At 41.7% G+C, this 13,265-nt stretch overlaps 1 protein-coding gene across 1 annotated transcript in view; it reads left to right on the forward strand.

Annotated features, from left to right (window-relative positions):
• Window positions 1-10,285, forward strand: part of OTUD4 (OTU deubiquitinase 4) — a 32,261-nt gene extending 21,976 nt beyond the window's left edge. The window contains exons 14-20 of the mRNA XM_072121868.1: window positions 759-915; window positions 1,103-1,220; window positions 2,460-2,509; window positions 3,174-3,303; window positions 4,038-4,292; window positions 5,912-5,952; window positions 6,848-10,285. Of these exons, the coding sequence (XP_071977969.1) occupies window positions 759-915; window positions 1,103-1,220; window positions 2,460-2,509; window positions 3,174-3,303; window positions 4,038-4,292; window positions 5,912-5,952; window positions 6,848-7,930 (1,834 nt within the window). The 3' untranslated portion in view covers window positions 7,931-10,285. The remainder of the gene's footprint in view (window positions 1-758; window positions 916-1,102; window positions 1,221-2,459; window positions 2,510-3,173; window positions 3,304-4,037; window positions 4,293-5,911; window positions 5,953-6,847) is intronic.
• Window positions 10,286-13,265: the final 2,980 nt, after the last annotated feature.

The raw sequence follows: 13,265 nt of genomic DNA on the forward strand, positions 1-13,265 counted from the left end.
CTGCCTTCACTAAACAGTGGCTCTGAGACCGTAAACATGAATATCGTATCAGCGCTGCTATTTGGTGGGAAACTAGGAATTACTTTTATCATATATATTAATATGATGCTCGGAGTCCAATGCACAGCAATGATGTCGATCCGGAACTCTGGACTGTGAATTTCAAACGACTGACAACGGCAGCGTGAAAGTGCAATAAATCTTATAGTTTAAGGACTTTTCCGGATAACTGCAAGTATTGGTATTATAAGGTATAGATGTGATAGATCTTCACTGTTAATATACCCCCCCACATAAACTACATGTTATAATTTCTCACCTATTTTAAACCTATGCAAACCCACTTCCAGGTTTACACTTCACGTACTTCCCTTACCAAATATGATGCTTCTCTTATGACCACTTAACTTGTTATAAAACCCTGGAGAGAGCTTTGTCGCTACCCAGAACAATTGGATTTTCAAAGTCATGTGCTGTCATTGGAACAAGGATTATCAATAATGTTTCATTACAGACGCCTTACAGCTGATCATTGCAGCCTGGGAGTAAAGTAAAGCATCCAGGAAGCTTCACCAGAGGTCATAGGGGGCAGAGTGGTCCGTCTTTAACTTGGGGTCGGGTGTCCTTAAGTCAGGGGCTGTCTGCATGGAGTGAATGATGGCACTGTAATTTTGGTGCTGTGGACCTGGAATAGAAGTTGTCCAAAAATTTTGTGACTCATGACGTAGTTAGTGATGACTTGTGTTCCCTTGTCACAGGAAGCTTGAGCAAAGTGACGAATCCAGTTATCTGAAGCGAGAGACCATTCACTTTGGTTTAACTCCTGAAGAACGCAGAGAGAAACAAGTGATTGAGGAATCCAAGTCATTGTATGAAATGCAAAACCGAGATGCTGATGCATTTCCTGCCCTCTCTGTAAGTCGCTTCCGTCTCTTATGGTAGTAATTTCATGATACAACCAATATATTATCAGAAATTTACCAAGCTTCAAATTCTTCGAAACCCCTTTGGATATGCTGGTGACAGTGTCTTAAGGGTCGTGCAGTAAAAGTGCACTGGTAAATGTATAATATATTCTCAGATGTTTTTTTTGTCATTCAAGGGTCCATCTGCTGATACTTCAGTACCGAGTCCTGATGTTTTACCATCAAAGGTCCCAGCTGTAACTTTTGAAAAAGGCACTAGGAGGAAATCTGAAGCTGAAGATCAGAAACCGAAAGGTGAGCTAGCTATTTTTCATTTTAGAATGGCAAATTGGTATACCGTATATACTCGAGTATAAGCCGAGACCGCTAATTTTACCACCAAAAACTGGGAAAACCTGTGGACTCGAGTATAAGCCGAGGGTGGGAAATGCATTGGTCACGGACCCCCCCAGTATGTATGCAGCCTGCCCCCAGTATGTATGCATCCTGCCCCCAGTATGTATGCATCCTGCCCCCAGTATGTATGTATGTATGCAGCCTGCCCCCAGTCGTATGCAGCCTGCCCTGCATAAAAAAAAAGAAAAAAACTTATATACTCACCCTCCAGTGGCCCGATGTGCAGCGCTGCTCCCCCAATGTCCGCGCGGCTCGTTTTCTGGCTCCCGCACCTATCTTCTTTCTTCTCTAACATTGTGCTGGGCGCCACAATCGCTCTCTCCCGGCCGGCAGCCGCATAGTATGACGCGCCGCTGCTGACGTCATACTTGGCGCCGCCCGGGAGAAGAACATGGCAGTGCCCAGCACGATGTTAGAGAAGAAAGAAGATAGGCACGGAAACCAGAAGACGAGCCGTGTGGACATCAGGGGAGCAGCGCTGCACATCGGGGCCACCGGAGGGTGAGTATGTAAGTTTATTATTTTTTAAGTATTTTTTATGGATAGGGCAATATGGATTGACTCGTGTATAAGTCGAGGGGGCGTTTTTCAGCACAAAAAATGTGCTGAAAAACGTCCCCTCGGCTTATACACAGATTATATATACGGTAATTGCAAAATTTTAGTTTGCAAATTTAAAGGGTTTTGTAATGTATACTTAAAGGCGTGTGGGTCTTGTGTTTGAGTTTAGGTTATTGGTCAGCTACAAGTCTGTAGGGTTTGCTCAAAACAAGTAAAAGCTGTGTCCTCGTATGAATACAGCAAGTAAGGAATAGAACAGATTAGTAAAAAGAAAAATTAAAACATTTAATAATATAGCGAGTGTTGGAAATTGCCAAGGATAGCACACAGCTATGTTCAACATTACTCGGGCCTTTTAAATTGTGTTTACATAGCTTTAATGTTATGTTTACATTAAAGCATGAAAGGTACCCCAGAAGGTGATTGAGTGTCAGGACTTACCAGATTGACCCTCACAGATCAGCTTGTTATCCCCTATCCTTGGCAACCCCTTTTAACATCATCTCTCCCAGGCATTGTCATGTTATTTCATATATGATTTTTCTCTTTTTTTTTTTTTTCTTTTCTTCTGCAAAGCTGCCAAAGTAGCACAGCCTCCACAAGTCATAGAGGAGAAAGTAAGTGAGGTATGTACTAAATTCACAATGACTTGTGTGTTTTGGAGACTTGAAGATGCACATTAAATTTATGTTTGCCAACTCGAATGATTTTAAGCAGGAATTACATCACATCTAATGTGCCTGCGGCCTCATGACTGCCTTGGGCATATAGTTGAAGTCCAAACTATTTTGTCCACGAAGAGATGGGGCAAAACTGAGGATATATTCTCTACAGTGCTAAGGCTGTTTGTGAGGTTGTTAGGACGTATAGCATGAGGTGTTGGCTTCTGTCCATTCAGGTAGCACAGGAAGTCCAGCTACTCCAGGATGGCACATCCATGTGTTTCATTGCAAGAGGTTTAGATGCTTCTCACAGATTCAGACATGGCTTATTAAACTAGGAGGGCCAGACAGAGGCCTAGAAGAGCATAAACCCAAAAGTAGGATAGCTGTTTGCTTCTTTGTGTAAGGTTTGTTGTGTAGCTTTCACTTGCAGGGCTGCATTTAACCTAAAATGTAACGACCTGACTCCAGATAACTCTGCCGGTGCATAGAACTGTGCATGGTTTGGCAACACTTTAAATGTAATACCAGCTGACATGATTTGAGAGTAGGGAAAATAAAAATATGGTTCATATTTAGATAAATAGTATGGAAGTACTCATGTTTATTTTCTGCTGATCCTATACAGGAAAAAACCAAGCCACCCGCTACCTCTGATCCTGTTTTCTTACATGATGTCCCCGTTCTTCCAAGCCCTGCTGAACAGCAGACACCCACCACAGTGCCTTCTGTACCCAACGTGGTCTCGCCTTGGTCAGGTTTGTCTGCTCTCTGTCTTTACTCTTAACAAACGCAGATGATTGAAAAAGAACCAGTGAAAATAATGCATTAAAATAGAAATATACAATACAATGAACACTGCAGAATGATAAATATAATCAAAGTAAATAAAAATAATATAAGCCCCTAAAATGTCATTTTTCCCATAAAAAGTATACAAAACACAAATGACACCCACCCCACATATTTTGTATTGCCACGTCCGTAACAATCTGTATAATGAAACAGAATCGTTACTGGACCCGCACGGGAAACGCTGGAAAAAAACGTGAAAAACATTCTGAAAAAAGATAATTTTTAATTAATACCTTTTTAAAAAATGCTCTTAAAAGTGATACAAAAATGTCACACACTCTAAAATAAGACCATTAAAAATGCATCTTCTTGCAAAAAATAAGCCTTTAACCAGATTTCACAGCTGAAAAATAAAAAAAGTTATGCTTTTGAAAAGATGATGATACTAAAATGTGAGATAATGTTGATTATGGCTTACACCCGAGGAAAACTCAAAAAGCACAGAAATAAACACTTTGAAAATGCTCTTTTTGAATTGAATTACTGAAAAAAATAACTTTTTGCTGATCTAATTAAATTAAAAGTTCCTGTATATTTAGATAAGACAGACCCAGCAACCGTATGCTTTTCCATGATTTTCCCATAACCTTTTTACATCTACAGTTCTATAATGGCTGATCTACACTATGTTTTACAGGGATTTCAGAGGAGATGCCTGCTTCACCCGTAGCTGGATCTGAACCTATATTACAACCTCAGGTGACATCTGCCGAGTTCTCACCACTTCCAGTTACAATTCCAGCAGTTACCCAGCCCTTACTGCCTATGCCACAGACACTGAGTGCTTACCAGGACCCTCTTTATCCTGGATTTCCTGTAAATGAAAAAGGAGAGAGAGCCACTGCCCCTCCTCCCTACTCCCTTTGTAAGAATGGAGAAGACCTACCTACTGGTAAGTGGTAGCCTTTTCAGTTAGGTGTTATTTCAGTGAATATTTCAGTTTTTGCAATATCAGAACATACCGTTAAAGCTAGCAAACACTTCAGTACATAGCCCTCTGAATTCCGGTCCAAGCATACAGTGGTCCGAGGCACTCCCATCTCTTTAGCTCCTCCCCTGGACGGCCCCTCCAACACCATAGGCTGGCAGTGACTGCCAGTCTTCAAGCGGCATTGTTTCCTAACTTATCAGTATGTTCCGATAAAGCTAGTGATTTAACACTGCTACATCTGGGGTAGGGCTATTGAGCTGCTTACTTTAGAAAGCAGCTCCTAGACCAGTGATGGCCAACCTATGACACGCGTGTCAGTGCTGACACGCATAGCCATTTTCAGTGACACGCGGCCGCCGGAGAGTTAAGTTTCATCCTCGGCTCCTACACGGCCAGGTGCAGTAGCCGGGAGGCTGAGAGATTGTCCAGCACATTATAATAAATAGATGATGTGCAAAATCTCCATATACTGCCAGACTGTAGTACATGGTAGGATCAATCACACAACCTAGGATTAAAGTACCCTAGAAGTTAAATAATTATACATATTTGTTATTTAAAACTATAAATATCACAAAATTATGGTTTTTTTGTCAAGGTGACACACCATCCGAGTTATGCTCGTTTTTTTGGCAAATTTTGACACACCAAGCTCAAAAGGTTGCCCATCACTGTCCTAGACGGATTTAAAGGAAACCCGCCATTAGAAATATACATACTAAGCTAGATCTGATGCTAGGTTCCCAGTGACCTTCTAAATCCTAATCTATCTTTAGCTAATACTTTCTACACTAAACTACAGTTTATCTATTTAATATGCAAATTTGTGGCAGATGCTACAGCTGCCCTGAAAGGCTACTCCATGCTCTGCGTTCCCACCCACATGCTCATCCCAGGAGCACTACTGCAATGCCTCCGCGCCCCCTGCTCCATCAGGTGCTGCTATGCGCGAGCTCCGAAGAAACTCCGAGGGCGCAAAAGCAGAGCGTTAGGTATCTGTGATATCTACCACCTGCTCCCGCAGGGACAAGCGGGTGGGAGGTATCACAGAGGCTACTGGGGTGTGGATTAGCCTTTGCACTCGGTGCTCGAAGAGGCTACTCCACACCTTAGTAGCCTCTGCCAGAAATAAGAATTTTTTAGTTTTAGAATTTTTATAGTTGGATAAACTGTAGTTTATTGTAGAAAGTATTCTAGGATTAGCTAAAGATATATTAGGGTTGAGAAGGTCACTGGGAACCTACTAACAGATCTAGTTTAATAGGTATATTTCTGATGGTAGGTTTCCTTTGGTAGCATTCATAGTAACCCTAGAACTGTACGTTGCTAAAAAGTGTCCTGATTCCTCTCTTAAATTTGAAAGGTTATTAAGATATTCTACACATGGTATGAAAGTGGGACTGATTTTAATTTATAGTTTTGGCTTTATAAAAGTGTAAGTATTGTCCTTGCAGAAAAGTGGTTAAAGTACATATAGCTGGGTTAGCATTGCTGGGTGAGCTATAATATAACTGATAGACTTGTGTTTATGAATGTTCAGAACTGATGAGAGATTTCATTTCTTTTTAATTACTTTTCAGATAAATCCATCATTCATTTCTTTTACAACCTCGGCATAAAGGTTAGTGTATTCACTGTTTAAGATAAAGTCAGGAATAGAGAGCTTTATCTAAGAATCACATTTTTTGCAACTTTTGAAGTGTGCCACTGGTCATAACTGCACCAGGGTATGTACTTTTAGGATGAATATAACCGTATGACAGTTGTGTAGGGGTTAATGGAGACGGCCACCCATGTATGTCCACCTTTACATTCAGTACATTCAGTACATTCAGTACAGGTAGTCCCTGGGTTACATACAAGATGGGGACTGTAAGTTCATACACAGATCGAATTTATATGTTAGTTGAATCTAAGTGGTATCTGGCGAGTGCGTGGCGGGAACTAAGGACTCGTATTACCAGCTGGTTATAAAGCGCTTCTGTGCGCATGAAGAAGAGCAATCCGCTGGTTTTGGCGAATGCTTCCTAAGTTACCTCCAACCTCCACTGGTATCACTAAGCACAGTACAAGCGATCTGAGTTACGGACAACCCTTTCATACAAACTGGATCCGCGCAAACTGAGTACCCCTTTTGTATCTATGGGTCATCTGTAAGTCAGGACTGTCTGTAGTAATGACTATGAAGCCCCTCACCACTTTTGTTCTCCAATGCTGCTGTAATAAGGACATTTATTTAAGCATAATTTTTGTTTCTGTTTTACTTAATCCTTTAATAGGTACAATTAATTTTATTACATGTTTTGAAGTGAATTCTATATACCAGAATTAAAGAAACCTTTTATATTTTGTAGCCTGAAGTGGCTCAGACTCCTCTTTAGTGTTCCCGGTACTTGCACATTGTGAAAGTTTTTATATCTTTAAGTATTTGAAGATTACTTTATATACATTTCAGTGACTTTGTATAGATGGACCTTTAATTCTTATTCTCTTCACACGTTTTTGTCTTTTCCCAGGCGTTTACTAGTCCAATGTGTCCTCCACACTTCTATCTCCATCCTCTCCACCAGGCCTATTTTAATAGTTACCGGATGTATCCAAATGTCCATGCTTATTCCCCAAATCATTGGGTGCAGGAAGCTGCTGTAAACCAAAGTGATGTAGATCCTCCAATCTTTGCCCATCAGAGTGTAGTGAGGAGTGATGATCCGGGCGAGCAGCCTGCAGGATTACATCCCCCCGTGGTTCACAGCCCACATGTCCAAACCCAAGTTATTGGTGAGGAAATGTCTCCACAACCTGATTCCTCAGAAGAAAAGTGCCATTTCCAATCACTGGGTACTGAATTTGACAAGCCCATGCTCCCCCCACCTGCATTTGGACACATGGGGCCGGTTCCAATAGCATCACCATTTTTCCCCCATGTATGGTATGGATATCCACATCAAGGGTTTATTGAAAACCCAATGGTACGGCATAACGTCTTCATCAACTCTCAGGATCCAAGTTTGTCTGAAAACATTTCTACAGGGGCTGTCTCAGAAAGTAATGTTGCTCAAGCAGCAATAAACCAGCCCCAGCAATTTGGGGGTGAATCAGTTAGGCCTCAGTTGCCGGCTGCTGCAATTGTTCTACCGTCTGGGTCAAATACCACAGCGGTAAAGGAGAAACCAAGTTCAGACAGAATGGAGCAGCAGAAGCTTCCAGCTAAATTGACTGATGATCAAGTGGCTCCATTGCAGGGCAAAAAATCCATAGAGAAGGAAGTGGTTTCAGTACCAGCAGTGGTGGCACCAATCATCCCTCATCCTGAAGGGAGGCCGCTACGAGCACGGGAAGAGAGCTCAGAGGACGAGCGGGAGGTATCCAACATGCTGAGCAGCGGAAGATCAAAACACTTTTACAATCAAACCTATGGTGGTAGGAGACCTCGAAATGATAGGTATTATCCTACCAACAGAGGAGGCTACCACTATACTAGAACTGATGAGGGCTGGAGGGGACACAGAGGCCGAGAAGATGGCTCTTACAGAAATATGCGAGGCCGGCAAGGCCGAAGACGGCAATACGGGGACGTCTACAAACCGCAGCATGAATAGAAGCTGGTCTTGGTGCAGAATGTTTGTACGATTTTTTTTTTTGTTCCGTATTTATTTGGACTATATATAAACCAGATGATAAAACAGAAATCATATATTCTTTAAAATACAGGAGTAAGAATAAGGGTAAGGGCAAAGTTACCCATGAGTTTGTCTTTTTTTTTTTTTTTTTTGGTCTTCCTAGCGGAATTGTTACCACTTGGGTTTCTTACTGATCTTATGAAATGGACTATACAGTGACTATGTGGTATCTTATTTATGTAGAACATGTAGTAAGAGGACAGATGATACAGCCTGATCTCCAGGTTCTCAGCACTTAGTAGATTTGCAGTGATACTTACAGGTTTGCACGCTATGTAAGGAGTCGGCTGTATCCTTCAATGCCTTATTGTCCTTTACAAATACCGACCCGGTTTTGATGGCTGTTGATTCTGATTGTGCTTCCATTCCAAAGGCCTTTCATCTTAGAAACTCCTTAAAGGACATTTACCATCAGTTTTGTGATTGTAGATGGGTCCTAAAAAAGAAGTTCCTGAGGACTTCTTTTATTATAACTGTATATCCTGTGATCGCCAAAATATAGTTATAAAATGATGCAAATTTTCCTGGGGCGCTCAGGCTATGCCACCCGAGCGCCTCAGGGAGCCTCGTATTTTATTGTTTGCACTCCTTCTGTAGCGCTAGTGGCCCCGCCCGGTTCTGACCCTGCCTGGTTCTGCTAGCGCCATGTGGGGGTTGTGCATACATTAAAATATTAGGTCTTGGTTGACATAGCCTGAGTGCCCCAGGGTAATTTGCATAACTTTTATAACTCTGTATTTCCACGATTGCAGGATATCGAGATCTAATAAAATAAATAAAAGCAAACTGATGGTAGATGTCCCTTAAGAAAGGAGAAACTTGAATGTTGTGACTTATGGCGATGTTGTAAATAGCAAACGGTGTTGAACCACTTCACTGTTTTGCAGGGGCAAAAGATGTTGCATGTCTATGCGACAATTTAAAACATAAGCAGTATTTGTTGTGTGGCTCCACAAATCATCACAGGAAGGCTGAGTATTTGTTTCCGAGCCCCTCCAACCTGTGCTGACTTCTAAGAAGACTTATTTAGCGGGCTGGGTTAGATTTTACCCAACCAAACTACCAGCCCCCTTGTGTAGGGTATGAAATGTTGTTTCTAGAATCCCCTCTTGTATGTGAAATCCCACCCCTTTACCGATAAAAATGAGCAGAGAAGAGTCATATTTTGCCTTTGGTTTTATATAGTACCTGGAAAGTGCATTTGGTGTAATCTTAAAGATAAGAATCTCCTCTTTCAGATGACAAAAGGATTGTGATACTGTGCACTACAGCAGCAGAGATACAGGCGGCTCACAATTCTAACTATGTCTTTGGCTGCCTGTATCTCTGCTGTATCTGTCTGAAAGATGAGATTCTTACCTTTAATATGAGACCATGTTTCTAGGTTCTGCAGAACCACAGAAAGGGGACATCTAAAGTAACACTCCCCCTGCAGCTTCTAAACTAGACACCTCTCAAAAATATGACTTTTCTTTGCTTGTTTTCACATTTGGAGATTTTTTTTTTTCTATAAATGGGTGAGATTTCACAAAAAAGGGAATGGTAGAAAACACATTTCGTCCCCTACCTGAGGGAACTAGTAGATTAATGGACATAACATCTAGTGACTGATGATATAGAGACCTGCCCTGGAGACATTCATTGTGTAGTATTGTGCCACCCCTGTCCACAGGTTGTATGTGGCACTGCAGTTCAGCCCTATTAACTGTCTGGTTTTGCAGCTCCGCTCCAGCAACATGGTTACGGATGAAGGTGGAATCCATGGTTTTCTAGCACGGGATGAGCCCTATAACTAGTAAGGTTGAATAAATATTGGACTTATAAAGCTGCTAGCAATAACCTAAGGCTGCAGGATCCAGGGCTGTGGGGCTTGTGTTCAGAGAGAGACCTTGTGAAAGCAGACATTGACGCTCTATTTTGCACTGACATATCGAAAAGACGTGTAAGCACATTAAGTATTTTGTTGATATATTGATGACGTTCTTTTCGCTTTTGTGTTCTAGATTATTTTAACACAAACCTGTTTGTTATTCATAAATATGTAATGTCCTCATTTATTCAGAAATGTTTTGTTCTTTTTAAAGCTTGTGGTGGACTTGAATGTTTTCTTGCAAATAATATGTACTTGATGCCTCTTGTTTCCAGGGACGGTTCCTCAGCTCTTGTGTGTGGTGTGCTATAGAAACGGCTTTTGCTGTCATCATGTTTACATCTTAAGTTTTGTTGGATTTTATTTACTACATACATCCAGATTAAAGGATTAAGTGCTACTGACTTGTGGTATGGATACAATTCTTTCTATGGGTTCTATAGTATCTGAAGGTCCTGTCTATTTATACCCTTATGTACAGTAGAAAACTAAATATTTACCAACAAAATGTTCAATATAGTGAATTCAAGGAGTAATGAAGTTCACATACATAAATGCAAAAGATCAAAACTATAACATGTAGAGAATACAGATCAATATAGGTCACGCAGGACCTTAACCCGGAGCAGTTGAGAAGAGATGTCCGTCTGGTAGAATGGTTACACCACACACCAAAGTTTGTGGACATCAGCTATATGAGACATTTATGAGGCAATTTGTGCATGGACAAATGTAGGGTTATGCGAACTGTTATATATTGATAAAAGTAAAAACAAAAAAACCCCCAAAACATTGGATTTACATGAACAGGTGTAACCAAATAGTTGACCCTATGGTCACCCTACTGAACTCTATCGTAAATAGAAATAACATGAAAAGTCAATGAAGAGTGGAGGGAAGGAAAACAAAGAAAAACAACATCTGTGTCCCAATTGTGCCTGGGAGAATGGAGAGGAGACCCACTTTGATTGAAGGGGAAAAGGACCGACGCAAGGCAACCTTGTATGTAGAGAACACTGTCGCACAGACCCACCACATGTGCAGCATTGTCCCACCAGACTCGCCACATCTCCAGCAGATGTCGTGGAGAGTAGGGTACAATGTGTGTAAAATTGCCGGGACCTGGTACCACCTCGTTATTATTTTATAAATTTTCTCTTGAGCGGCACCTGCGGAAGAGAGTGAAGACATACATTCCTGGGGGGAACTGTGGATTGCCAACCAGAGGAGTAAGTGGACCAGAACCGCGCGAGAGAAGACCCCCTGGGGAGCAACCTCTGCTACAATGTAATTGCAGCACGAGTGAGATGAGCATGTCTTCTAAAGTGCCTGTGATGCGTCTCCAGGCACCCACGGAAGAATTTTCAACGGAAGTGCCAAAGAGTTGCTCTAGAGTGACCCACTGCTTGGTGTTGGGATAAAAGGACCAATCTTGAAATTGCTGGAGTACTGTTGCCCAGTGATACACCTGTAAATCAGAAAGACCAGCTCCACCGGCTGTTTTAGGACAAGTCAAATCTGCCACCCCACCCTGGGTCTAGAGGAACCCCAGACGAAACGTAACATCGCAGATCTGAGTCGCATGAAAAAAAGAAGATGGGGGTATCAAAGGGGCACCCTCAAAAAGATACAGGAAGGGCGGCAAAACATCTATTTTAATTTTTTTTTCATAGGAGGCAAGATTAATCAGAGTGCGTTCAAGCAGGGGTGTATAGTTAAGGGAGTAGACCAGATCCGGATCAGATGGGAATTACAAACCTAGATACTTTATGGAGCCAGAATGCCAGCGAAAGAGAAACTGTCATGCGATCTGAAGTGCCTCTGTTTGGTGCAGTGAAATAATAAGGATTTCGGATTTAGTATAATTTATTTTAAAATAAACTATGTGGCTATACAGTCAAATTCATGTAACGCTTACAGGATGGTAAAATGGGGTTGGGAGATATACACCAGAAGATCTTCAGCGTATAATGCTATTTTATACTGAGTGCCATGTATATTTGCGTTACCCCGTATTGCCACAGCCAGAGGTTCCATGAAGAGGGCGTACAGCAAGGGAGATAATGGGCATCCTTGTCGAGTACCATTATGAATGGGCAAGGGAGTGGTCAGGAAATCATTTATCTGTACTTGGGTGGAAGATCTAGTGTAGAGGGCAGCAATTTTCCCCAGAAAGCTAGAGCCCATGCCCAGCTGTCTGAGGCGGCCTGCATGAAGCCCCAGTGGACCCGGTCAAATGCCTTTTCGGCATCTATGGACAGTAGGCATAGAGGGGCTTTAGAGGCTTTTATTGGTGATATTAGGGTTTTATTGAGGTTGGCCTGGGCCTCGCGGCCAAGGACAAACCCCACCTGGTTATGAATGATGGATGGGAGTAAGGGGGATAATCTATTTGCCAAAAATTTTGAGTATAATTTAACGTCTACGTTAAGTAACGATATGGGTTTGTAACTGCCTGGATTTGCAGGGTCTTTACCAGGCTTCGGCAGCACACTAATATTTGCTGTCTATGATTGGGGAGCAAAGGGAATGGTATCAGATATGGAATTGAGGAATGGAGTCAGAAATTCCCGTACGAGATTGTAGAAAGTCCGATGTGCGCTGTGTATTCCTATGCTGAGGGGAGGGGAATAAGCAATGCTCTTCCCCTCCTCCTCTCACCGGCGCCGATGTATATCCGTCGTATTACGGTACGGTACAGTACATCGTGTGCATGTAGCATAAGTCTCTTGATAAATTCCCTCTGTTTAATCATGCTGATCATCCTCCAGGGTCTTCTACGGAACCGGGCACAGCTGTGATCATGGAGTAACGTGTTGCAGCCTAACCCTACATTTCCAGAATGTACCGTATATACTTCGGTATATATAAAGTTTGCACTCTGGAGCTCATCCGCGGCATAGTCTTCTTATTAGGTACTTTTTATTGATGAGGGAAGGCTGCTACAGGATATTTTTATTAAATAGTACTTACTGCATTTCCCACCCTAGGCTTATACTAAAGTCAATAAGTTTTCCCAGTTTTTTTTTTTGTGTGGCAAAAATTAGTACCTCGGCTTATACTCAGGTATATAAGGTGACAACTTTAAAGTGAATCATTAATGTGAATATGGAGCACTAAGTTACAAACAGATCCTTATGTTCTTGTGGCCCCAGGATAGGTTACCAAAGTGAAATTCTAAGGATAGGAGCACCACTTGCAGAACTTTTCTACTAATGGGAAAAATCATCATTATACAAGGATGAGGACTAAATGGCTGACTTACAGGAAACCTATCAAAATCATGATAAACCAGGGACTCTTACTCATACATACAGACACTGACTGTAATTTTCTTATAGATGTTATCCATGGCCTGTTTCCTTCTAATATCAACTTTTATAA

The sequence above is a fragment of the Engystomops pustulosus genome, chromosome 1 (assembly GCF_040894005.1).
Source record: "Engystomops pustulosus chromosome 1, aEngPut4.maternal, whole genome shotgun sequence".
In the NCBI taxonomy this organism is placed as follows: domain Eukaryota; kingdom Metazoa; phylum Chordata; class Amphibia; order Anura; family Leptodactylidae; genus Engystomops; species Engystomops pustulosus.